The sequence below is a fragment of the Hippichthys cyanospilos genome, chromosome 18, assembly GCF_059441005.1.
Source record: "Hippichthys cyanospilos isolate Australia breed blue-spotted pipefish chromosome 18, RoL_Hcya_1.0, whole genome shotgun sequence".
Classification (NCBI taxonomy): Eukaryota; Metazoa; Chordata; class Actinopteri; order Syngnathiformes; family Syngnathidae; genus Hippichthys; species Hippichthys cyanospilos.
The window spans coordinates 14,281,830-14,308,445 of record NC_142386.1 but is presented as its reverse complement, the minus strand read 5'-3'; the positions used below and the strand labels follow the sequence as shown (position 1 = coordinate 14,308,445).

Genomic DNA, 26,616 nt, shown 5'->3' with positions numbered 1-26,616 from the left:
CATGCGCCTCCTCTTCCTCCCTCCCTCCTTCCCGCCTGTGTTGCGTTTACATGCTGTGCAAGCGAGGGGCCGCAGGGCGGAGTAATCGCACTGGTATCAATTGAGCGCGTCCACGCGAGCGCGTGTCAGTGCGCGCGCGCGTGTGTGTGAGTGTTACCGCTGCTGCTGCTGCTGCTGCTTGTCACTCATTGTTGCACGCACACAGGCAGCGACAAGGAGCACCGAGTGAAACCCGCCCGCTGGCTGTTGTTGTTTACCAGGTTTTTACAAACCAGGAAAATATAAGAGTCTTGCATAAAGATGCTTCAAACAAGGGACATCCTCTGGGGATTGCTCTTCATCGCCTGCACAGGTAAGTTTTTTTTTTTTAAGTCTTTTTTTTTTTTCGAGATGCTGGCGCAGCATCCACCAACGACCAAAAGGAGGCTCGTTCACCGGCAGAGCCGCGCCGCGCTCAGACCCAAAAGTTTGCTACTGCCACCCTCCCTTAGAGGTCTGAAATGAAACGTGGCGTTTTGGTATCAATTTGTTAGACTATAATTTGCTTCTGTGGATTAATTTCGGCATTTTTGAATTTGTGACTGCTGGAGCTGCAACGCTCCTCACCCACTTATTTTCTTTCCAACGTTGATTTATTGTTTTACACCCTAACGTGTCAAATGCCCCATCATGTGTGATGCACATGTGCAGAAGTTTTTTCTTATTCGTTTTCAACTCAAAGACTCTTTATAGACTGAGGTTTTTTTATGGTTTATTTTATGTCAGTGAGGTGAACCCATTTCTGTGTCTAGTTGGAAGTCCAGACGGAACCGACTGTGCTGTTTAATCCGTCTGGAGACTGCTGAATAGTCATCACATGTATACAATAGAATCAAATCCTGAGGCTCCTGTAGTTCGGGGACCCTATTTAACCCCCCCCCCCCCCCCCCCCCCCCCCCCCCCCAACCCAACAACCACCTCAAACTGCCGCCTCCTTGCATCTGTTCTCCAGTTCTATAGGCGACCCCAAGTGTAGTTTGGAGGGCTCCCAGGGGCCTTTGGTGAGAGGAAGAATAATTTGATTTACGAGCTGTCCGCCCGGTTACAAAGAGAAAAGTTGTGTATTGCCGGCGCATGTTTCTGTTTCCCTTCAGACGCCAACTGTTTTATATTTAGCTCGTGTGTCCTGTCAGAAGCTGAAGGTTGACCAGCACTGCAGTGTCAGATGAAATGTTCAGTGACAAGGTCTCTTATTTTTGAATGGTATTGGCCTAAACCAGTGTCTTAATTACTTTATGCTAAAGCCCTCCCCACAAAAAGAGAAAACATTCCATGCACCACAATTTACTTCGGGAACTATAGAGATAATTATCTATGAAAAAATGTCAATCCTAATTCAAACTACAAACAAACTGGAAACAGTTTTGACCAACTGAAAATTGATTTGGAACGTTAACAGCAATGTATCAAGTATTTTTACCTGAAGAAAAAGATATAATATACTTTGATATAATACTCTCACTGTAATCATTAATGTGAGTTAGAAAAAAAATGTTGACAGCACTTTAAAAAGTTTCTAACCCCTGCACAGATTTTGACAATGAGAGTGCCAAAGCATCACCTGGTGCCGTAGATGCGCACACACACTATACAGGGCAAAAGCAACCCCCCTCCTCCTTGAACCCTGTCTGTGAGTTGCATAAGTTTTTCACAAAACTTGAAAAGGCGTCTCCTCATCTTGGCGGTGTCTGTCAGGGTTGAAATGCCGCCACACACATCTAACAAACGCTTTGCTGAACATCACAGTAGAGTTGTCAAACTAAACCTGTCGAGTCCAAACAAGATTTGACACTTGTGTCAAACATATTTTTGGTCTGCACTATGACTTAGGAAGAGCTGGAATCAATTATTTTGAAGGGCTACTGTATTTATGCTCGGTTTATATTACTGCCTTTTTCATGTCATTTCATCTGTAATATAAATCTTTTCCTACTTGCTGATGCTTCTATATATTAGCGGGTAAACTAGCGCAGCTAATGCGTCCTGTTGACAGTCTGGTCAACGATGCTGAATTGCTTGGAATCTTTCAGATATATCTTATGAAAGATGCTGTAGAGCACATAAGCTCATAAAGAAAACAGCAAGAAGAACCTAGAGGAGATAATTAGACATCTGTGAGGCGGTACTGCTCTGTTGCGGTAGACGAAGAAAGTCAAAGAAATTGATTGCATTATTTGATAGGCCAATGTGTACTGAAAGGCTAATGGCGGCATACTTATTAGAAGGCTGAGCAACTTAATTGGCTTTATTGATTTCCGGTTCCTGTTACAGTTCAGTGGTAATTAAATTTTGAAGCAGTTGAAGAATCTGAGATGAGAGTCAAGAAATTGAATTAAATATTGAAGAAAAACGCAAGATGGTGATCTTGTGAGTGTCTAGTTCTGACTGGCAAGTCTTTTTTTTTGGTTTACTCATTTGCAATGTCATCTTGTTTGAAAAGTTAATATCACCATGAGACTTTGTTCGCTTGCAGGCTTATTAACTTACTTGACAGTTACTATACGAGCAATTTGAAAAGGACTTTCCTGTTTTTCAGAACAAATCAAAGCTTCTGTTTCAACTAGTCATCAAATGTGTAGCTTTTGTGGCATGACTGACTGAGCTCTGGCTTACAGGAAGGTTGCAATTAAATTATGAGAATTTGATTTGCTTTATCGGTGGTCTTGGCTGATTTCTGACTGGTTCAAAAACAACGCAAGTTGTTTTTGACTGAAACTAGACTAAAATCAATTAGGACCAGACAAAATGTAATCAGTATTCATCAACTAAAACTGTATAAAATCTCTAGGGTCATCATTAAAATGCTCAGGATGTAGTTGACAAAAACTTGAAGGAGTTCATTAGACAATAAACATGACTGAAATAAAAACTAAATGCACAACTTGAAACAAAGACTAGACTAAAACCAAAACAGGCCGCTAAAAGAATCATATATTTCAACCATGTCCATCAGTGCACAATATTGACTGACCCCCAAGATGTTTAACAAATGTAAATTGTAATCACAAATCTATACATAGTTCAAGCAAAAGCACAGGCTGTGTTATCATCAATTTTATCACTTGGGAAAAATCGCATTGCATTAATTTGCTTCAGTGAGACCGATGTGTCGGCGACCGGGTCACACGTGAGATATCTGCTACAGAAAAATCAAATTAACAGCACAAGGCTGCTGCTGCTACCCCCCTCTGGCGAAATGCAATTTCATTCTTGTTCCAGCTTCATTGTGAAGATTCTTGTTGCATGCTGATTTATAACAAGAAGTGTGCATGCATGATTCCATAAACTCCACAAATCTGTTTCTTTTGAAGACATTGTCAAGAGTTGCTGTATTAACGTACAATAAATGGTGATTAAGGGGTTTTCAAGACAGGATATGTCTTTTAGGGACCAATACCATTTATAACACATTAATTTTCAGTACAGGAAAAGAAAATAGTGGAGTCAAAAGTAAAAACAAAAGTAGAATACATACATACATACATACATACATACATACATACATCCTTACATCCATACATCCATACATACATACATACATACATCCATACATCCATACATACATACATACATACATACATTACATACATACATACATACATACCAGTGGCGGGCCGTGACTTTCACACGTACTTCTGTGATGTCAGACTCTCGAATAAATACACACAATATCCACGAAATTTTATGAAGTCCAAATTACAAATCGCAGTTTAATATAAGATTAACATCTTATTTCTTTACTATTAATTGAATATGAACAAAATAAAATAACACAAACATATTAAGAATGAAACAACAAATAAAGAAAAGGCTTGCGTTCACCAAAATAAATGGCGGTCACAATCGATTAGTCTTTTCAATATCTCCCGATTTTTCTTTGCTTTTTTACTATGGATGTCTCTCTCTCTTTGCACTGAGATGTGCAGTGTATCCACTCGGGTGTCCCAAGAAGTTTTTACAAGCACCGTAGCGCATGTGTCCAGCCGTGCTTTGGTGTCTCGTTGCTGCCTTGGTTAAACAATTTAAGTTTGCAAATCCAGTGTAGCTCCAAACACTGAATCAATCCTTTGCAAACAAAAGGCATTCTCAGCAGAATTCAATCAATCAATCAAAATTCTATTTGTATAGCCCTAAATCACCGAAGTCTCAAAGAATTATTTGCCAGGGTTAGCTCATGCCCCTGGTAGTCCAGTCAGAAATATGGCCAAGTCGGGACAGGTTAACTAATAGCTACGCTACGTCTCTAAAGCAATCAGGCGAAGCCAACACTGCGTAGCTTGCTTGTTGAGCACTGCACCGCCTTCCTGCAGTGAGTATCCACTCATGTCACGTTCAACGTGAGGCCTCTAGATGGTGATCTTATGACTAGGTTGGCTATTACAGCGGTCGATTAAGTTATACCGGCCACTCACATATCCATCTGTCCTTGCGCAGATGCCTGCGCTATGCTGGTGTGAATGCCCTGGCTTCTAGCTAAGGCAAGTTACATACAGCCATACAGGCGACATAAGTTAGCTCAGTTCAAATTGGCTAAAAACTCCAACTTAAAACTACAACACTAGAAGGAGCGTAACCAAATGGATATGACACAAAAAGAACAGAATATGGAGAATAATTTTATAAATAATAATAATAATAATAATAATATATATATATATATATATATATATATATATATATATATATATATATATATATATATATATATATATATATATATATATATATATATATATATATATATATATATGTAATACTGAGTATAGATTTAGTAAAAATGAATTCGAAATGAAATTGACTTTCATTATAGTTATTATGATTATTATAGTTTATTATGATAATGATGTCATGTTATGTTGAGCCAGCAGAGAAGGCCTTGCTGGCCCTGACAGACCACCACTGGTTTTGTAAAGAATACCTATGGTTTCAGATATTTTTTTTTCAAACTTTGTTTTGCGTTCATTAAAACCCTGAGAAATTTGGTTTCATTTACTTTTTTCATTGCAATTGTGTAGATAGTTATTTTTAAATATTTGGTCATATTTGAGAAAGATAGGCCAATTAATATCAGGGTGACATTGCTGAGCATTTCATCTATGTCCAAAACAATGTTTTGCTACATCAAGCATCAAGTCTGAATTCCAGCCACCCACAAATGTAAAACACAGTGAAAGTTGCAAAAGAAATGGCACAACTGCTAAATAGCAAACACATGTGACTAAAACTGCCATGCGGTCATGCATGTTCAAAGCCACTGTGAAAATAATATGGGCTATTTTTGAACGAAGGGGAACTGGGAAAATAAAGCAGCCAAACAAGAGGAAAATTATAAGGTTGCTCTCAGAATAAATGTGAGTCTCTGGAACTTTGTCACTGCACCATCTGCTTATAAAAGCAACATCATGAACACTTGTTTTTCTTTTTTTTACTGTATTGTATCATAGTAATCACAATATAAGACACTCTAGTAGGGCAGATAACTATTGCTTCTGTCTAGGTACATGAAAGTTTGAAAACAGATCATTTTCACAGTTCACGTCAATGTGTATTCTATTTTGTTTCGTTTCTACATTAGCACAGTGTATCTCCAATGTTCTTTCCTCACTGATATGACTAAAAATGCCATTCATCTATTCTACGCCCCCTAGAAAGCAAAAAAAAAACAAAAAAAAAACCCACCCCAAAATGTTCATGTTTTTGTTTTAAGTAGCGGTAATTGATTAACAGTTAAGAATTGCACCTCATTAAAACATAGAGAAAAACATTCTTTAAGTAAATGTAATAACTTTCTACAATTCATTGTACTATATCATAATGGTAACAAAAAACCCCAACCCAAATAAAAATAAATAAATAATTGAACTAACTCTTCTACTTTAATATTAAGTGACTAAGTAGGATATGATATTAGCAGTGTTGGGCAAATGAATTCAAAACTGCAATACATCATTTATGCAGTGGTGGACTTCATAAAACATTGTGGACAAATAATTTAAAATTATTATTATTTTTTTTAAGTTCTAGCAGTATCATGTATAATGATACGTTTCAATTACTGATGCAGGTTTATTGATGTTTAAATGCTCTGGAAAGTAGCCTGTGTACGTGTCCTTCTGAGGGGGCCGAATCACTGAAGGCCTATGTGTGAAACACCACTGCATCTATGACTTATTACGGTCATTCCAATTAGTTACATTATAATATTACCGTATTTGAAACGTAATGTACTCTACCAACTTACCTGGAATTATTGATTTGCCATTTTAAATTTACCTCATTACGCTCATGATATATCCAGTAGAATAACTTTAAACGAAAGTGCATTCAACCTGCTTCAATTAACATTATGAATTTAAAGGGTTTAGAAGGGTCTTTTTTTTTGGATTTGCATTCTAATGCATTGTACTAGTTACTAGTTACTAGTTACTAGTTACTAGTTTGTGTGTAATGTCTTACACTACCACGTCACAACTAAAAAATAATGCAAAAAATCATGTATTACATTAATTACATTACTTTTGTACTGCAATAATCCCAACACTGGAAATATGTATTTTTTCCCCTAAAATGTAGATGATGCTTAAAGGCTTAATAACACCAGTTCTATTTTTCATGCTGTGAGTATGTGTATGGATTTTTCCATTACTGTATATGCTAGGATTATGGTAGCAATGTGATCTACCCAAATATTTTCATTCCAACAAGATGGTCTATTTAGCCCCCAATGTCTCAACATGCTATTCTGATTAATATTGTTTTGTGGAATTTGAATCAAGCAGCAACATTCCCTTTTCAGCCATCTCAGGTAGCGGCCATTTTGTCACTTGCGGTTTACAGAAAATAACAGGTGATTGGTGGTCAATTGTTATGATCTGAGCCATGAGCAACTGTGATATTTTCAATCAACATCACGGGATATAATGGCCACCCCCTGAAGATGCATCAAATTGTGTGTATTTTGATGCACAGACCAGATTACTGTTATAATCTTTTGGGAATGATTTCTCCTTTAAACCTTTCACTACTATTTTTTTTTAAATAAAACTTATGGCAATATATTACTCGTTTACTTGTTTATAAGTCGAGAATACTTCCCACTTCCATAGATTCGATTACAGGCCCCAGGATTTTTTTGGTCCCATCAGTATTTTATAATAACAATAATATAAATGTGCCAGAGAAGTGAAAATTACTACCAAATGCCTACAATACATTGTAATTAGTGTAACCTATAGTTACACAAATGCATAGCACATATTATCCAATACATAGTAATGAGTGTAATCTATAGTAGCACCCATATATAGCACATGTTATCAACATATTTTACAGTACTAGATGGTTAATTCACAAGAAACGAAAGCTACCTTTTTGACAATGGGCAAAGCACTTACTTGTTGTGTATGGAAAAGTAGCCACTAGAATCTGTAAATAGGTGTGTAATGAATTGTTGGGATGCCATTTCATCTTATTGCTACTATTCCTATACCCACTGCCATTTTTTCAAAAGCACAGGGACACATTATCCCAATGGTGGTGAAAGGGTTATATTATTTTGTTGTATTTTAGGAACTTTGAGCCATTACACTATTCATCTTCACAGGAGAAGCATACCTGTCTGTAATTTGCTCACATGAAAAAACTGGCTGTGTCAAAAAAAAAAGAAGAAAAGGTTCAGTATGAGATTAAATAAAATCTCAAGCTTGTCCAATATTTATCATTTGGTGTCAAACCCAGTTCCAATGCTGCATTATCACCAAACGTAGTTCACTCCAAAGCCAAATAATGGCTTAATTATTCATAAAATCTCACTGTGTTCCAGTGTTTCTTCATCCTGCATATGTTGGTGTGCCATTCGTATTTGATTGTCGCTCGCTCTTTTTCATCTCCTGCCACTGTTAGACGGTGATGGGCCATCCTTTTGCATATTAATAAGTACGTGAAAAGAGCTGTGAGCCATTTTCATTGTGTAAGCTCTGAGGGCCTAACATTGAAAAGAGACAGTTGGGAGGAGAAGAAGTATAAAAATTACACAAAAAGCCCCCGGTACCCCTCCAAGAAATATGCAAAGTGTTACTTCCAAACGTTTTCTACAGTATATATCGTACATGCTGTATATGATTGAGACTAATTTGTTAGGTCAGGTTTTGGAACATGAAAGAACCATCTAAGGGCCAAATGCAACATTTCTAGCATGTATCCTTGAGTTGGCGCTATAGCTTATATAAATCCCAGGTTTACGAGTGAGGTGAGGGAGGATTGAACCTGAAGGGCAAACAGTTTTGACCTCAGGTATGTTTTAATTTCAAATGTTTGTGAAGATGGTTTGCTTGCACAATATTCAATTATGGTTTATATTATAAATACGCAGATTCTTCGATGTCATACTGACTGTCACTGAAAATAAATTCAGGAACACAACAGGTGCCGCTGTCAATTGTTCGATACACACTTAGAACAAGAAAGGCGTGTCAACCGGTCCATCCAAGGCTCAATCCTCAAGAGTGCCGTAAGAGGACGGAACCTCTCACAAACCAGGTCTGCAGCTATTGAGGTTACAAAGATTTAAAAAACATGAGTAGTCTGTACTTCAATCTGTGTTGGTGGTTCATGTCTCATTAAATGTTCAGTAAGCTCTAATTTGTACTTGATGTGCTCTTAAATGTCATTTAATCTTGACAAGTGCCAAGCCAGTCGCAAATGGTCCATCGTGGAAAGAAGTACAGCAGCAAATCCAGACCACATATGGTGTACGCATTTAATGGTCGGTGGTAATCATCGACTCATAATACAACTATTTGTGGAAGTTACCCTTGTGGGATTACAGCAAACGAGGTCAGAGATTTTGTCTTTTCCTAAATCAAGAATTTAGACGTTTGATCATGCAGCAGAAAGTCTAAATCAGGGGAGTCAAACTCATTTTTGTCGCGTGCCATTTTGTAGTTGCAACTTCCCTCATTGGGTCGATATGATGAGGAAACCAAGTTCCTTTTAAAACGTCTCATAGTATTTTTAGGGCACACACCAAATTGGTGGCTTAGTAGTTTCAAAATCAGAAGTAAAGGTTAAGAGTTTGTTGAATTATAATCATTTTTACTAACACCCATAGTATAATAAAATATGCGTGAGTCTTACCTTGGCAAACCAACTTCCTCACACACTCCAAAACGATGCCTGGCAGGTGTATTGGACATATTAAATTGTCCTTAGGCGTGATTGGATGCGTGAATGGTTGTTTGTCAATGTGTGCCCTCCAACTGGCTGGCAACCAGTTCAGGCTGTCCCCGTACAGCTGGGATAGACACCAGCAATCCAGCTACCCTAGTGAGGATAAGTGGCTACAGAAAATGAATGGATTGAACTATTTCACACCAAAAGGGAAGTGAGAAACTTTTTGCTCCTCACGGTCTCTTTTTGATGAAGAAAAAGCTTTCCTTTAAACCCTAAGTGCATAATTATAGTGTATGTTTGTGGAGTTACAGACGCAATATGTCTAAATACAGTGAATAATTACACACATGTAATTAGACGAAATGTGTAGATTATGACAGTTTTGAAGCTCGCTTAGATGTTGTCGTAACAACCCATTAGCAAAATGGGGAATAATGGTGGGATGTTTTCCCAAGATGGTCCTTCAAATTGTGATGTTTAAGATTATCTTCCCAAGCAAAACCCATTAATGCTTTTGTTTTGTTTGCTCGCTTCCAGTTTATACGGGTAAGAAAATCTTTGCACATGCTCAGTTAGTGAATTTACTCGGTAAACAAAAGCCAATTAACGCCACTTAAAGATGAGATACGGGTCATCACGTGGTGCTTATACTAGTGGCACTGTCCACAATTAGAATTTGCAATGCGGTGAAATGAGTTTTGGAAAGTCTTTATATAGTCTTTATACAGTGATGTCTCATGGGTTTGAGTAGGATGCAATTAACTATGCTGTCCTGCTGAGACAAAATAAGAAAAAAAAGAATAATGTTGATAAAACGTTACTCTAATGAGATTAAAGCACCAATTGCGAAGGTTTTTACAACTGAAGAAAGTACTTGTATTACTTTATATATATATATATATATATATATATATATATATATATATATATATATATATATAATGTGTTCAAAAAAAGTTTTAAGAGATTACAACAAAGGTTAGGAGTGGCTTTGTTATTTTAGATAGACACCATTTTTATTATAAATGATTATCAACTGAATATTGGTTATCAGCCTCCCCATCGGTTATCGGCCTTCTGCACTACGAGTGATCAGTCTTGACCCTCAAAAAAGCCTTTTGGTTTATGTAATCTAAATGGTCAAAGTTTTTTAAAAATTAATTTAGATAAAAATTAAGGTACTTTTCCTTGTAACTTATTATGATGTGCTTTACTAATAGGGCAACTAATGAAAAGCAAAAATTGTCGCCCTGTTAACACGGAGTTTTAACGTATCTACTGTGAATGAACTTATTCATTGCTAGTCCAGTAAAAATAGATTTGACATCAATAGCTGTCAATGGCATTGAATGAGTAAAAAAGCAATATGTGCTAAACTGCACTTAAATAACGAATACGTCATTCCTTCAGATACATGTACGTAATTGATTCCTTGACCTAAATATCATAAACAAATGTCCACTTTTCCTAACCCTCTGCTGAACTTGCCGCCTCCAAAACCGAGCATACTTCACCCGAGTGCGAGTTAATGATTTATCGACCGCAGCGCAAATATCAAGTCCAGGACTGGCTCTCTGGCTCCAAGATGAGCAGCTGCTGTCTGGTTTGCACGTTTCCTACCATGAAATCCATCGCCTCGTTTTACCTTTGTGGAGCGTGCGCTTAACTCTCTCCTGACCTCGCACTATGACTCACGGTTATGATGTAATGCCCAGCAACGGTGGGTTAGCTCATCCCTGCGAGGGGGCGGGGGCGCTGTCTAAAATGACCCCTTGGGTCTTAAAATGCACTCAGCCTTTGTGTTGCAGACTCCGCCCTCGCCCAACACCCTCCCAGGAGATTAAAATGCTGCGAGATTTGCAGCATATGCATTATTGCAAGAATTGGTTGTTTACTGTCTGGTTTGGCAAAGTGAGCACATTCTTGAAGCAAGCATCCTCTGTGGCCCAGCAGTCTTTTCCAAAGACCAGAAAAACATGGGTCATGGGGCACAAACTTTTGCTTTCCCTTTTCTTGCAAGTTCTCAAGCAGAAAATTTGTCACAGTCTTTATATTTTTCTTATACACATTGATTCTTGCGAGTATAATTTTGCTACTATCCAAACGGGTGGTTTTGTCTCAGTTACAGTATTGTTCAGCCTAATAAAGCCATTCTTGTGTATCTAAATTTTAAAACTTGTCTTACTTCAAATACTTTTGTACTTCATTTAAAATCAATGTACATTTTCAGGACAGCTTCGGCATTTTATTTCCTTTTGATATTTTTATATTGTTTAAAAGGGTACAGTTAGGGCAGTCGTTGTCAACCTTTATTCAATTATGTAACCCCTGTGAAAAACCATAATTCCCCAAATCTAAGACATACTTTTTTTTTCTCCAAAAAATGAAGGCCAAAAGTATGGGTGTGTCCAATAAAAGTTCACTTAAAAATTAGAACTTTTTTTATCCGATTCTATTCGAGGAAGATTGATCCGTCAGCCACATAAACTAATTTTTGACAAACAGATGTGCATTTTTATATACACCATATTCTTGCTTACAATAATTACCCTAACAGGGGGAGCCATAGGCTGGACGTCATGTAGCTATTAGTTACAAGTGCAGCTAACAGCAGATTGTGTTAGGTGGGGTCATTACGGCATTATTTTCAATAAAAGAAGTGAGCAGAATGAACCAATGTCCGAGTCCATCCTTGTTCACACGCAGGAACATTACTATAATGGAGAGGATCATGGAAAAGTTATATCTCCAATGAATGATTAGTTTTTTTCACCACTACTGTTTTTATTTACTCAGTCAGATTTTTTTATGCTTTGAGAATACTTTCCAAATGATTCATTTAGAGGTGCAATGATTATTTGATTAAGTTATCGACAAGCAATCGATAACCAAATTTCATCAATATTTTGGTAAACAATTAATCATTTACTCAGCTAAAATTGACCAAATTCTTAGAATTGCAGTCTCTTGAGTGGATATAGTGTTGGATTAAATCAAATCCGTATTGAATCAAAATAAACATTTGTTTGCAAACATCTAATTTTGCTTAAGAAATAGTTTTCTGACATTTCTGACCATATTTCATCCTTTGTCAGATATTTTCAGTCCTGTCCAAATTTTTCTGGGGCTCATTCTTAAATGTTATTATATGAGAAACTGGGACAAAATCATCCACTAATGCTTCAGAAGCTGTGAAAATGAGTTGTTGAAGAAGGCAAAGGTGCAGTCTAAGCTTGTGTTGTAGCTTGATGTTCACTTCTCGTACTGATGTCAAAACTGTCACAGAGTGGAAACAAGATAAAACTGGCTAGGACAGGTTTATTTGACAGGCTCTGAGGACCTTTTTGATCATGCTGTCGTGTCAGCGATCATCTAATTAGCTGCTACTATCCAATGTGGAGAGCCTGTAAGGGAAATGTGTGGTGATGAGGTAATGCTGATAGAAATAAATGTGTTGTTTTTCCTTACTGGTCGCAGGTGGCAGGCAAGGTAACAGCAGCTCTGTGATGGGAAGCACACAGCAGACACAGACTTAACTTGGAATGATTTAATACCGGAAGCTTCCAGATAGATTTGCCTAGATGGCCTAGGATTGAATGAAATCACTGGTACCTTTGGACTTGTTCTTCATCCTTGGGGCTTTTTCTGGTGGACCATCTTAGTGAGTACCTCAGGTTGTAATTCTCAGGCAATTGTTAGATGATGGTTCCTATAGCAAGAAGAATTTAAAGAGATGTCTGGTATAAAACGATTTAAATGGTGACAGGATATGAACTGGTTTCAGTTCCAGATCACCCCTCATATTTTTTTCCTGTTACGCAGATATCATAAGGTCCTGTGTTACAGCAAGAGCAGACGCTATTGATGTTCAAATCTTATAATCCAAAACGTTTAGCTCTTACAGGCTGTATCAATTGCCAGTGCTCTTCCTCCAGGACCAATGAGAAACTGATCTCTTCAAACCTTCAAGGACTACAGATTTTTTTTCTTTTCCTTTTTTTTATACAATCTGATACGGAAATGTTGAGGGGCGAGGTCAAGGTTAACTATCAAATGAAGCACATGTTCCTTTCCAATGCACCGACTGTTGCATTTTCCATACATGTACAGTGCTCCGTAGTTTTTCGGGGTTAATGGTGAGCAGAAAACCCTGTGATAGATGATTTCTGCAAAGCAGGATCTGCCCCCTGATGGACATTGTACATACATAAATAATGTGCATAAAATGCAGTTAATGTTCAAGTCTCTCACTAGCACATTCTATCATATTTGCAGACATACAAAAACTCTACAGACATTTATGATTCGTCTTCTGCAGGAGGCTCAGACGGTTATTGCCAAAAGATGAGGAATATTGATCCATTGGCTGAATGAAAGCTGTGTTGCTGGGTCCCATCGGCAAAACCTGATAGGGTCGGCTCCAATTCAAATAAATAAATGGATGGATGAATGAATAGATGAATGGAAATTCCAATTGATCTCAGTACCAGTCCCCACTACCATTATTGTTATCAAACCAATTGATCTCAGTACCATGAACGTGACTCCAGTAGCAGCATGGTCCTTACCATTACATGTTAGTTTTTCCTTCTGTTGATAGGTTGTCCTTTATATGACTTTCACTGGATGGAGCACACTCCCTAGAGAAGAAAAGATTCAGCATTGGGGAGGTTGTTGTTATTAGGGCCAGGTGGGTAGAGTGTGGGTGAATAGACGTGGCGGGGTTGGAGGAGGAGTGGCAGCAGTGCTGTGTCAGAACACAATGCAGAATGTTGCCAAGGAGAAGAGGCTCCAATCTCTGGATTTATGGCTTTCCGCTCACTCGTGTGCTGTTTTCAGGGATCCTAACTCTCCTCTAGAGAAAACCCTGCAAATCACATGTAGCTCCAAATCTTTCTTGGTTTTTAAAATCAAAATCTCACAGACAGAAATAGATTTTGTTTGATAATTGCATTTATACATTTGTTTAATCCCATAAATATATTCACACCCAGTAGAAACCAGTCACTTTCTTGTTTGCATTTCAATAACGATGAACAACCGACCACTCTCCTGACTTATACGCTCATTTGGGATGAAAAGTGAGTTTAATAAACCTGCTGGTTCACAGTTTTCTCACTAAGTAATTATTTTACTCTACATACTGTTCGAAATTAGGCATGCACCTAAATGTGTCTTGTGTCTACCCATTTTATGGGACGAGTGTTGTCAAATGATATATTTTTCTTGTTTATTTTACTTTTTAAGACCTTAGCAAATTATTTTCATCTCTTCTGGCCTCTTGTGCTCCATGTAAAATGTGTTGATCCTTTTTAGTGTTGAAAAGTATTTTTCATGCTCAGTTGTCATTTGAGTTGTGATGATATTTTTCAGCAGTAAAACAGTTTCAGATAATGCATCCTGAAGGGTTTCACCCTAACCCTAACTGCAGCAGAGACAATGTGTTGCCATTATGCAACTCTGAGTGACAGTACATCACATTTTAGTTGCACTTTCAAATTCAGCACATGGGAATGATTTGCTGAACTTACCACAAGCTGTGCTGCTCTAAGGTGAACACTTCTGCAAAATCTCTGCTCCACTTGAGCAAACCATGGTATCACAAGCTTCCTCCATAACTGCTGCGGTTTGTTTGACTCCATATCCTCGGCGCTGCCTCTTACTCTTGACCAATGTCATCCACTTTTTCTCTAAATTGAGTCCGTCTTTGAATCCCATTGTAGTCCATGTAGTGTCCAGCGATTCTCTAATTACACAGTTAGCCATGTTCCTCTCCAACGATTAGGTTGAAGGTGTGGATTTTGTCCTTTACTGCTTGAATGATGTTCAGATCCACCGTATAATTTCTAATTTTTGCACATGCGGCCAACTGCTAAATTTAGTCTTTATTAAAGCATCTACGTCAGTCATTTTGATGAGTTGCTTTTATTGTCTTTTAGGTTACAATGAAAACTGAGCTAGCTTGCTGTCCGCCAAAACAGAAACAAGTTTGTTACGTCTTGGGTCTGCCGTATGTCACCCCAATATTTTAAGTGGCTGATTATGGCCTTAGGGCTAGATTGACCGGGACCCCCTGGCTGTCTACTGAGAGCGGTTAAAGACAATGCTCATGGAACGGCCCTGTTTGAGTCGCATTTAGAGAAATTGTGTTGGGCTTTGGGAAAGCCTTTGGATTATGCAAAATGTTTACAACGGAATTGTCTTGGTATATCATTTGTAGTCAGAATCATTAATATTATTACTCAGGATATTATTTATAGATTATTACGCCTAAAGAGAAGACGATTATTTTGAGCCTTCAATGCTCCACTAGCGCCAGCAGGCGGGGCCAAGCCTCACTGGCTCCAAATACAGAGAAGCCACTGTTTCCAAGTACAGCGGGTCCCCAGTTTACGAGATTAATCCGTTCCGCGGTTTGGATCATAATGTGAAAAAAACCCCAGGTAAACATATAAAAATTGTATATACTTATTAAAAATTAGTATCAAAACAGGATAGTGAGTGCTACTTAAATATAATATACATGTATACATATAAATAAAATCATAAATTAAAAATATAATATGGAAAGGATTTATTTACCTTTGAGTGGCGTGACGAGCTTCTTATGGCCTTATTCCCTAGTGAGGGTAGCCTAGCCTAGACTAGCTTAGCCTTCTTTGTATTTCTTGACTATCTTCAGCTTCGTTTCCATATAAATCATCTTCTTACTTCTCTCTTCAACATCACTAGCAATCGTGGGACCTATGGATAACCAATTGAAGTTTGAATTAAGCACTAAAATGCACTATAAATAAGTTTTTGTAAACACTCACAGGTGAAGTAATCTTACACGTTCCGCTATTTTGGAAAACAAGACACCAAACAATAGCAGACCAGCATCTTAGTGCTTCTGAGACGCAGAGCAATAGCAGACAAGTATCTTAGGAGTCGTGATGACGACCAATAGCAGACCAGCATTCCAATGACATAAACGGTAACACGTGTATAGACTATGAGCGTGGAGCAACTCGCAGAGTCACCACGCACACTTACCGGAGTTTTTGTCTTAATGCAAACAAAATGGCGAAAAGGAGGGACAAAAAAACACTGCGGTTGACATCGTAAGGTGAAAAAAACACAAGCCAGGGACGTCCTAAACTAGGGGTCCACTGTATGTTTGAACGCATTTACATCTATATGTGAAGTACAATCATTCAAATACGCTCAAACATACTTGTAGGCTATATACTAAAATTATAGCCTTTGTTCCCATAATTTGTTGTTGAACAGTGGTAGAACAGTTGTAGATCAGTGTTTTTCAAACAGTGGGGGGAGGGGGGAGGGGGGGGGGGGCGAGGTGATGGGGTTAATGATCCCACAGAAAATAATTTGTTTTTGCCATGTGAAGTGTAATAGTGATAAAAAAAAGGATTGGCATCTGTTTTTTCTGGCACTTTGACACACTTGATTTTTTATTCTGCTTACACACACATTTAACCTGCATAAATGCTGTAAAAAGTAGTTAACTATTGTTGAAAGTTTTTTATATTGCATTTTCCTTGTGTCAGTTGTAAAAAGGATACAGTTTTAGGTATACTAATACAATTTTTATAGCTACGGTAATAATTTCATTCATGGTCTGTGTGATAGTGCTGTGCTTTGTAAAGCGTCTTGGGTTTCGTGACAGGCGCTATATAAATGTAAACATTCTTATTATTCTGATTCTTCTTCCTGTTCTTGTTATTATTATTATTATTATTATTATTATTATTATTATTATTATTATTATTATTATTTTGGTCGGCGTGGCAAGTGGAGGGGACACGGAATGTTTTGTCCATAATGTTTTCTCTCCGGAGGGGGCCTTTGCAAAATATAATTGAGAAGCACTGCTGTAGCATAACATGGACTATTTTTTGTCACTTAGCTTGTAAGAATGTTCAACATATTTCAAAAATGTTAAAACATGAAAATGTATTTGAATATAGATACAAGAAGGATTGAACATATATCGGGATGTTCAATTATGGGTTGTTATATGACATTTTTCTGACTGATACCATTACGAATACTCAACTCTTGAGTAGTCACAGTACTGATATCAAGTACCGATACCAACAGTACTTTTGATACACAAAATTTCTCCCCAAAAAACAAAGACAGATCATTTGAAAGAAAGACCTATCTTTTCAAATTAAGCATTATTCTATATTATTCTATAATATGATTTCTTAATCTTCTATCTAAATGTATATTTAAAAAAGTCAAAAAAAAATTTCTTCACATTGGCACTCCACGCTCCCATAGGGTCACAGAAAAAATGGAGCCAATCCCAGCTGAGTTGCAGTACACTCTTGACTGTTTACCAGACAAATAACTACTCAGATTCACACTAATACAGTACACAATCTAGAGTCTTCAATGAACCTTAATTTTACATTGATGTACTCTTTGTATGACAAAATGCACTTAAATGAGAACATTGTTGCCGCTACAAAATGCTAATGTATCATTAGTCATTTATTGAAGGAAATTTGGTTTTTATGGACCCACCCTGTCTAAAATCCCATCCAGTTGTCATGAGTGATATGCCGGAAGATGTTTCATTCATATGCATGACTGAATTCATACATTTTCACTCAGTGTCGTGAAGGGTTGAGCGTCTTTATGCTTGGGGCTATCAGCTACATTACGCCTGTGCATCGCCTAATTTGTGCCGTCTTCCTCATCTCGTTTTCGTTATTGGCGATGGTGGTGGTGGGGCTTCTGTGAAAAATAGAGGAATGCATTTTCACGCTGATGTAAATGCATGAGCAGCTGTTGCCCTGCTGAAAGTTTAATAGGGTTGCGACGCACGTAGCTTGGCTAAATTGGCTCGCCATCAATCAAGGGCGCTGGCTTGTTTTAGGAAAATTGCGATGATTGTGCATGTGATGTTTTTGCTAATGGTAGATGTGTTGAAATGGTGCATTCAAGTACTATGAACTCATTGCTCAATTTGTTAATTGAGCGTGGAAACATGTTTCATTTCACTACTTAAGGTAAGACCCCAGGCAGAGGGCAGCATGTTGAGCTCAGTTTGTGGTTGTTGTAGGTTGTGAACCCTAATCAATTAACTGGACGCAGGTCGCTGACTCGCTGGTTCCTATTCCAGCCATCTAGTGGCAGTGGCCCGGGAACACCCCGAACCGGTTGCCAGCCAATTGCAGCTTATGTTTATGTTTATGAGCTGGCGCTTGGGATGTAGTCCCAACTCATTTGCAGTCTAAAAAAGTCCAACAGTCCAGTCCAAAAGCAAAATGTAGTGCTGTACTGAAGTCCACCTTTCTCGAGGCCGAGACAAGTTTTAGTCACAAAGCTTCAAGTCACAGTGAAGAGTTCAAGTCCAAGTCAAGCCAGAGTCCACTAGATTTGAGTCCTTGTCCAAGTGCAAGTCCAGATGAGATTCCAAACTAAACAAAGAAACTTTCTTCACCATGGGTTAAAACATTTTGTGTTTATATATATAATATAAATATATATGCAATGTGGAATGCTGAGTTTTTTCGTCCCCTCTTTTCGGTATTTTCCTGGCTTTGTGACAAAAACAACTGTCTTGACCCTAAGGGGTTGGCTGTATTTGTGTTGTTTTGTCTCCATCTGCAGGCGTTTTTAGGTAATTGCACTTATTTTCTGGTGCAGTCTAACTGCCTCCATGCAACGAGTCACTACAATGCTGGTCTGCTATTGGTCAGCGTCTCCTCACGAAGTAGCTATTTCGTAACACGAATATATATATATATATATATATATATATATATATATATATATATATATATATATATATATATATATATATATATATATATATATATAAAATGATAGAGCGAGAGAGAGAGAGAGACAGTCAATTCCTTGACAACAATAAACAGTGTTGAGTCTAGACTCGTGTACTACAGCCCTGGCAAAACATGAACATGGCGGTCCAGCATGGAGGCAAAAACCATAAACCTGGCAATCAAAATTGTCTGTACTTTTTTTCATTTATTTATTTTTTCGCACAGGCATTTGTTAAACTTTCATTCCAGTTTAACTTTACTTGATCATTGCTCATTCTCCAAGCTCTCTTTGAAATGCTTGCATGAAACAGCCCGCTGTTACTCCCCTCGGTTCTGCTTCGCGTTGCCAAGCCAGCAGCGATGCCATAGTAACCTCACGTGGTTTGGCCAACTCTCATTTCCTCGTGTGACAACTTGAAGGGACTGAGGGGGCAGTCAGGAAGGCTCTGATCATTGTTAATCACACATTACAGGGAGCCTGTAATGTTTTTGGTTTGATTCAGGTAGAAAAAGATGAGCACACCAAAATATTGTACCAAAAAATTTAAATGATTTGTGTCCTGACCGTCGACAATCTTTCAGGATTATGCCGTTTATTATTTTGATGCATCTTTCCGGCAGACAAGACAGACTTAAAGCAGATGATGTTACGTACATGAACTATCTGTTGCTGAATAAAATATGCCGAAGGACACTACTACAAGTGTTTTTCCAAAGTTTAATACAAGAGACACAATATATGTAGCACTCTGAAGTCTTTTTTGTTTTCTTTCATAAATGTTTTGCCAAACCCAAATTTAACCTAAAAAACAAAAAACAAAAATTCTTACCCTCACTCAGAGGTTCTCATTTATTTATTTTTTTTTTATTTAAGTCATGTCACTAAAAAGGAATAAAACATTTTCATCTGGACAAACGACTCTATGAGTTACAAGGCATTCAGCGTTGAAAACCTAAAAATCTAAATCGTTTTTTAAAACTGAGCAGAGATAACATCTGCAACAATCTAAAATGATTTCCCCACTAGTTTACTAACTCAACCTATAATGTTTATTAACCCTTTACTGGTCACAGCACCCGCTTTCAGCCAATAGTCTAAACAGGTAAAATGGCCGAAAGCGTCTGTAACAGCCATTTTCTTAAATTCTTACCTAACCCTAAATTTCTCTAAAATCCTGAGAATTATTGCCTGTTTATGACTTAAAAATAGAAAAACATGCCATATAAAGTCCCTCTTTGCACGTTTAGACTATCGGCTGAAAGTGTCCGCTGTGCCCAGAAATCTGAAATTAGAAATAATTGTCAGTGGTAAAGATTGAGTTTAACAAACAACAACTGCCATGTAGGTTCTCCAGATCTAATTCATATGATTTCATTTTGTCCTCTTCCGATGTTTTTGGGCATAAAACATAAGCAAGTATTTTCTCATTTCCTACTTTGTTTTTGGTAGACCCCAAAAAGGACAATCTCTACCACTGACGGCTATAGATGTCAAAGCAGACTATCATCTCAGCCCATGCCTGCCATTAACCACTGAACATGAGCGGAATAAGGACCCTAAGCAGACATTCAACTAGAGTTCAGTAGCAAAAGGTGTATTAAACAAGAGGCGCACGGAAAGCATGGAACAACAAATCAAAAAAATGCAACCAAAAATCACAAAGTGCAAATCAAAGTGAGACAAAAAAAAAAGCTCTAGAGTCTTCAGTCCAATATATTCATGGCAACGAGGCAGCAGAGTCAGCAGGAGAATGACTAGAAAACAAAGTAACAACAAAAATGCTCAAATGTGGAGAAAAGGTAAAATGACAAAGTACAAACCAAAATTTACCGGAAAGAGATCAACTCGTGATCAGACAGCTGGAGACTTCACAGTGGCTTTTTGGAGAGTGGTGAAGGAATAACCCGGTGTCATTCTCCTTCTCCAACCGCACTTAAAAAGCCCTTGATGACAAATTGCCATCAAGTTTCAGTCGATGACTCCGCCCCCTCATGGTGGAAGAAGAACCCTGCCTGAAAGGCAAAGCACAGTGGGTGAGGAATGTGACAATGCCTACACAACAGCTTTTGAGTAGGCCAATTTTGGCAAATGTCTTGGTTTTATTAGGTTTAACCTTAACCCTCACCTTAAAGGTCAGGGAACAGAGATTTCACAGGATCCGTTAAATTCCATATTTTTATTGTTAATATGTGTGTAATAAGACAGTACATGTCACTTCTAGGAAGTTTTCAACAATAGTTTGATTAAAAAACAAGTTTTAAGCATGCGTTCCAGGGTGAAATCACCGTATACTTACTATTTAATAACTTTGTAGTGGCAGTTATGCTTGGTGAAGTGGTTCTAGAGGTCTCAAGAAAAACTTTTCAATTTTTGCTCCCTGACCTTTTAACCAAATGCTGAGGCTACTCCTACTGCCATCCTCATTTCATATCCTGACCTGAGACCAAACTGAGGTCTCTCCCCTCCATGCCAGAGGTTTGAATCATTCCGTAATTCCGACGAAGAAGCAAGTGAGAAAGGCCTGGTTGTTAGCCTTGGCATGCACGAGGCCAGTCCCGTTTGGATACAGTGGACGCTGTCATGGACAGCTTTCCAACGACACAGCTCTCTTTTATTTTCTTTTTCCTCCCCGAAGCATTCACTCATTAGGGAGCGCATCTCGCTTTGTGCGATGACTTTAATGAGCCTTGCCGAAGCTCCGCATTCAAACATGTAACGTGTCCTATGGTACAGTGCGAGAACTGTAGGAGCTTCTCGTGCAACTTCCTTTCACTTTTCTTTTTGTTTTGTCCATCTTTCCCACCTTATCATTTGCTTTGTTTTAATGCCTGTGTCCTTTCTAATTTGGGCAGAGGTGGCGAACAATCTCAAGGCGCCTTTTATTTGATGACATGGAGCAGCTTAATTAGTTCATTTGTGGATATAGCTCCTCTTACTTGCCAATGGCTTCTGAGTCTCGAGGGGGGGACCTCAAATGCCAGTTCCCTGTTGGAGAAGCCACGAGTTAGGCAAAAAACAACAACAAATATACCTGTCAGGTTGATCGCCACAAGGCCGATTAAAACCCTTTGTTTGGGTAGTGGTCTGAGTCGACGAAATAATGTCGTAATGACATTGGTCTCTTTTCACCGGCTGACCTTGAACAAGATTAAAGTAAATGAAGAGATATCTCTATGGGACTGTGAAACGGTGTTTAGTTCAATCAGGTTTCCTTTTAACATATAAAGTTACCAAACCCAATTTGTGTTCATCCTCTGGGCTCCAGATTGAAGAATATGTTCAGCAAACTTCCTGGCAGACTCCTAACTAAATGAGGTAAAGTCCATAAGGTGGTTTTGAGGTTTTAAGTGTTTTCTCTGGCGATTTGTAAAATGAAACCAAAAATTAAATAAAGCAGCGCTCTTTGTTTCATGCGAGTGAGGGGGAGGGGTGTTAGTCGGTGTACCCTTTAATCCAATCTGCACCATTTTCCAAGTTATCTCATTAAAAGTGAGAGGCGCCAGAAAAATAGGATGTTAGGGGCAAGCAGCGTGTAGTGCTGCGAGTGCTCAGTGGGGGGTGAATACTGCTTCCTGTAACACTATCCTGTTTGTGGAATGGGAGGTATTTCTGCAATGACATTCTGTTCCTGGGCAACCAGGCAGCAGCTGTGCATATTTTGGTGTCAGCGAGTGTAGTCCACTGACACAGCTCTGTTTGAACAAGGAGACTTGCATGGTTTCGACCAATACCTTTTTTTTTTATTTTTTTTTTTTTTTTTTTTTTTTTTTTTTTTAGGGGGTGTGTGTAAGAGTATCAATAGATGATGGATGCTGAGTCAGACGATGTCATGTAATTTTCTCCTACTTTGCAGATTTGATTTGGGACCTGAGTGATGCATAGATTTTGTAATGTATCATAGATATCCCCTCTAATGAGTAGCGCAATACAGCGGAGCCACATGTGGTCTAAAATCTGATTGTGTACTTGTTGGCAGAAGATTCAACAAAAGCTTACGTAAAGAGCTACAATGTACATCATCAAAAATGTGATAGCCTGATTGAATTTTTATTCTTGAAGTCAAATCTTATAATTCAAAAAATATAATAAATCATCTAATTTTTCTTGATTAATTGCCATTGAATGCATTTTTGAAAAATCACAATGATGCTTGTACCAAATATTTACTTGGGTAAAACCCAAATAAAAATATATTACATTTCGAATCATTTCTATTAGCTTTCTGATAATGCAATGGGATTATTTTCCTGTAAAATATAACTGTTGAACCAAACTACCAAATATGACTCGTTGCAGACATTTTATTCTGTAGGCTTCTTGGAGAAACCATTGTTAAAACGTCTCATACAGGGTTAGCTTGTCCATCAGCATCACACCCCAGCGGTGTTTGTGGGGCCCTGTCAAGGTAATTTGAGCAGTGTGTCTTAATCTAGGATGGTACGCCAAGTATGTACAACTAATACGGTGTTTTAATCTTGCTATGCTAATTGCACACTTTCTTTGCATTTTTCCATTGAGCCATTGAACATCTAATTCAGTAAAATTACATATACACCTTTTTTTTAACGCTGGTGGTTCTCCTATGTTTTGTTGTTCAGATATCACAGGAAGTTAACAGAACTTTGTTAACGGCGTGTACTTTACTTGGTGTATTACCTTGGACTGGATTTATATTTATACATTAATATTTAACTTTGAGCAAATATAAGGATATAAAGATTCGAACAATCATCATTGTAACTATCTGTTAATCTAGAGATTATTTGTCTGTTAATTGATGAATCAGATTTAAAAAAAAAGTTTTACATTCAATTCCTTTATTATTTTTTTCCAAATTGATTCAACACAACAATCAGTCTGCTTTCATATAGGGCAGAATAACTCAAAATATTTCCAGTAAAGAGACTGAAATTCTGAGCACTTGGACAATTTGGACTACATAATATTTTGCACTAATGATATTTTGCACTATCATCCTCATATGTAGTTTCTTCCACCCCATTTTATCCGTAAAATGTTCAGAATGTGATTCTTTTCCTTTGTTAGTGCTACATTATCACTGCCCTTATTGCTCTATGACAGTTTTTTTTTTTTTGCCAACTTTATTATTATGTCTATTGTGTGGAATGTAAGTCTGCATGGGGAAGTGAACAGAATAAGAATTTCATTGTGTAGTGTGACTATGCATATGACAATAAAACTCTTGGATCTTGAATTTGGGGTCTCCAAATAATTATTCAATTATCCAGTAGTATCTTTGAATTAATTTTGTAATCAATTGATTGTCAAGTAATGAATTAGTCGTTGCACATCTACAAACTATACAAGACAGTCTAGCGTGATAAGATCAGAACTGTGTGTTGCCCCCTTCATCTTGCTTCAGTGACTTCAGGGACTGTACTGGAAGCTTCCAGTCTCACATCCTCTCTGTGTTCATACATATGGAATTGCCTTTTGTCTCTGTCTTCATGCAGCCTGGACTCAAATGCACACACTCTAAAAATCAAGTTTTATCTAAGTTTTTATCTTTCGTGTCAGCAAAAACATGACAAACCTCTACAAAAATATATACAGTATTGCTGAACTATGTCTAATCATTTTGCTGGGATGAAATCCATTCTTTATCACTGGCATCATTCTGTTCCAGGCAGTGGACTATTTGAGATAATCATTATGCTCAGCTCTAATACTTGCCCCATCAAATGACCTTTAAAAATGTTTATTTTTGGCCAGCATTTCATGAGTGGGAAAAAAAAAAAAAATACTAAATTTGTACTTCCTCCCATATTCCAGAATGTACCATTTCCACAATAGTGTGTTGTCAGCCCTTACGGGTTCCGCATGCCTGTGACAAATTAGTTCCTTTCTCCAGTTAGATAGCTAATAAGTAATCCGTGTTGAAGCACACTAATATGAGATATTAAATTGTAAGCACCCATCATTACATTCGGGAATGAAAAGAAAATGCTTATCTGTAATTATCAACTGACATATTTATGCAGACACATCTGCAAAATGGATCTCTTTAGAGTCTCTTATTCTAATCCACTGCTTAAAACCTGACGTCTAATTTGCTTCCGACCTGTGTAACCATGGCTTTCCAGGAGATAGGGAGGCACCGTCATGTTTTCAGGAAATGTATATCAGAGAACATCTCGGGAGTCATTAGTTGTAGACTAGCTTGCGCGCTCAGAGTGTAGCCGGAGTATCGGGGAGGAGGGGGATGATGCTCTCGACCGGTGTGGCCTCATTAATCACTTTCCTCGCCACTAGCTGCAGTGCCTCCTTTTGTCTGCTTTTGTTCATGGGATTCGCGGCCATAAACTTCATTGGGGTTGACAGTGGCACGAGAAAAATGTCAGTGTAGCTGGCTCGTTTTGGGCATCCTTATCGCGTCTAAATTGAGATTCCATTAACCTACATAAAGAGACTTGCAAAAGTGTTCGTACTTAATGAAACTTGGGAATTTACCAGACTTAATCTGTCTCTTGGTGCTACCACTATCACGACAAATTTATAGAAACTATAAATCCTTTACAACACTGCAAAATAACAGCATGCAAGTGTGCCATGATTATCAGAATCAGTATTTCTCTAAAAACATTATCCTTTTGAGACACACCCAAATATGTGTGTGCCCTTGTGTTTTTGGTATACAGTATATCTTTTGATTCATCTGCGCTACCATACTAAGTTCCCGCGTGCTCAGAAGAGGACATAGATGTTTAATGTTTTGACCGCCTCCATTGGGTCCTGCGCTGGTCGACCATCACGGGTTAGGTTTTTGGCCGTCTGCGGTCCACCTGGCTGGAATGTGGGATGGTTCCTGCCCAATGGCTTTGCCTGCTGTCAAGACATCACTGCACTATATAGCACAATATGTTTTCTGTAATTTATATTGTTTCTGTGTCTGGTACATGCAGCATCCACTTCAACCTGTGGGCCTGGAAGGGGGCTCCTCCCACCTGTGGTCCCTTCTGGAGGTTTCTGATTTTCCCCAAATTGGGGTTTTTGAGTTTTTCCTTCCCCTTCTGGGAGCTTTGACAGGGGATGCTGTTGTGTACCTTATACTGAAAAGATGTCTCTGTACGACCTCTTTTCATTCTGTGAAGCCCTTTGAGACTTCGGTGATTTAGGGCTATATAAATAAAATTTGATTGATTGATTGATAATGTTTTACTCACTCCTTGCATTTTGTTGTGAGAACCCTCTTCTGCCATTGGCAGGCAAATTTATGTTTAAATATATGCACCAAATTGTAAAGGTGGAGAGAGTTTAATTGATTAATATTTGTCATGTTTCAAACGAAAACGATTGCCTAAAAATAAAAAGTAACCAGTGCAGATGTAAGATTATTAGGGAAAAAACTAATGTGAGGGTTGGCAAAGAGGCATGGTTGTTAGCACGTTCACCTCACGGCACTGAGGTCCTCTCCTGTGTAGAGTTTGTATGTTCTCCTTGTGCCCGCATGGGTTTTCTCCAGGTATTCTGGTTTCCTCCACAATCTCCAAAACTTGCATGGTAGTTTTTTGCACACACCAAATTTCCCTTTCGTTTGTCTGTGAATGCGAATGGTCCTTCGTTTCTGTATACCCTGGGACTGGC

The 26,616-nt window shown here is 38.1% G+C and overlaps 1 protein-coding gene across 6 annotated transcripts in view; it reads left to right on the top strand.

Annotated features, from left to right (window-relative positions):
- The first annotated feature begins 200 nt into the window (after nucleotides 1–200).
- The window catches only part of ncam1a (neural cell adhesion molecule 1a), a 312,988-nt gene continuing 286,572 nt past the window's right edge, over nucleotides 201–26,616 (top strand). For all 6 annotated transcript variants that reach the window (XM_088440218.1, XM_088440217.1, XM_088440222.1 and 3 more), the window contains exon 1: nucleotides 201–352. In XM_088440218.1, coding sequence (XP_088296344.1) covers nucleotides 301–352 — 52 coding nt within the window. In that variant the 5' untranslated portion in view covers nucleotides 201–300. The remainder of the gene's footprint in view (nucleotides 353–26,616) is intronic.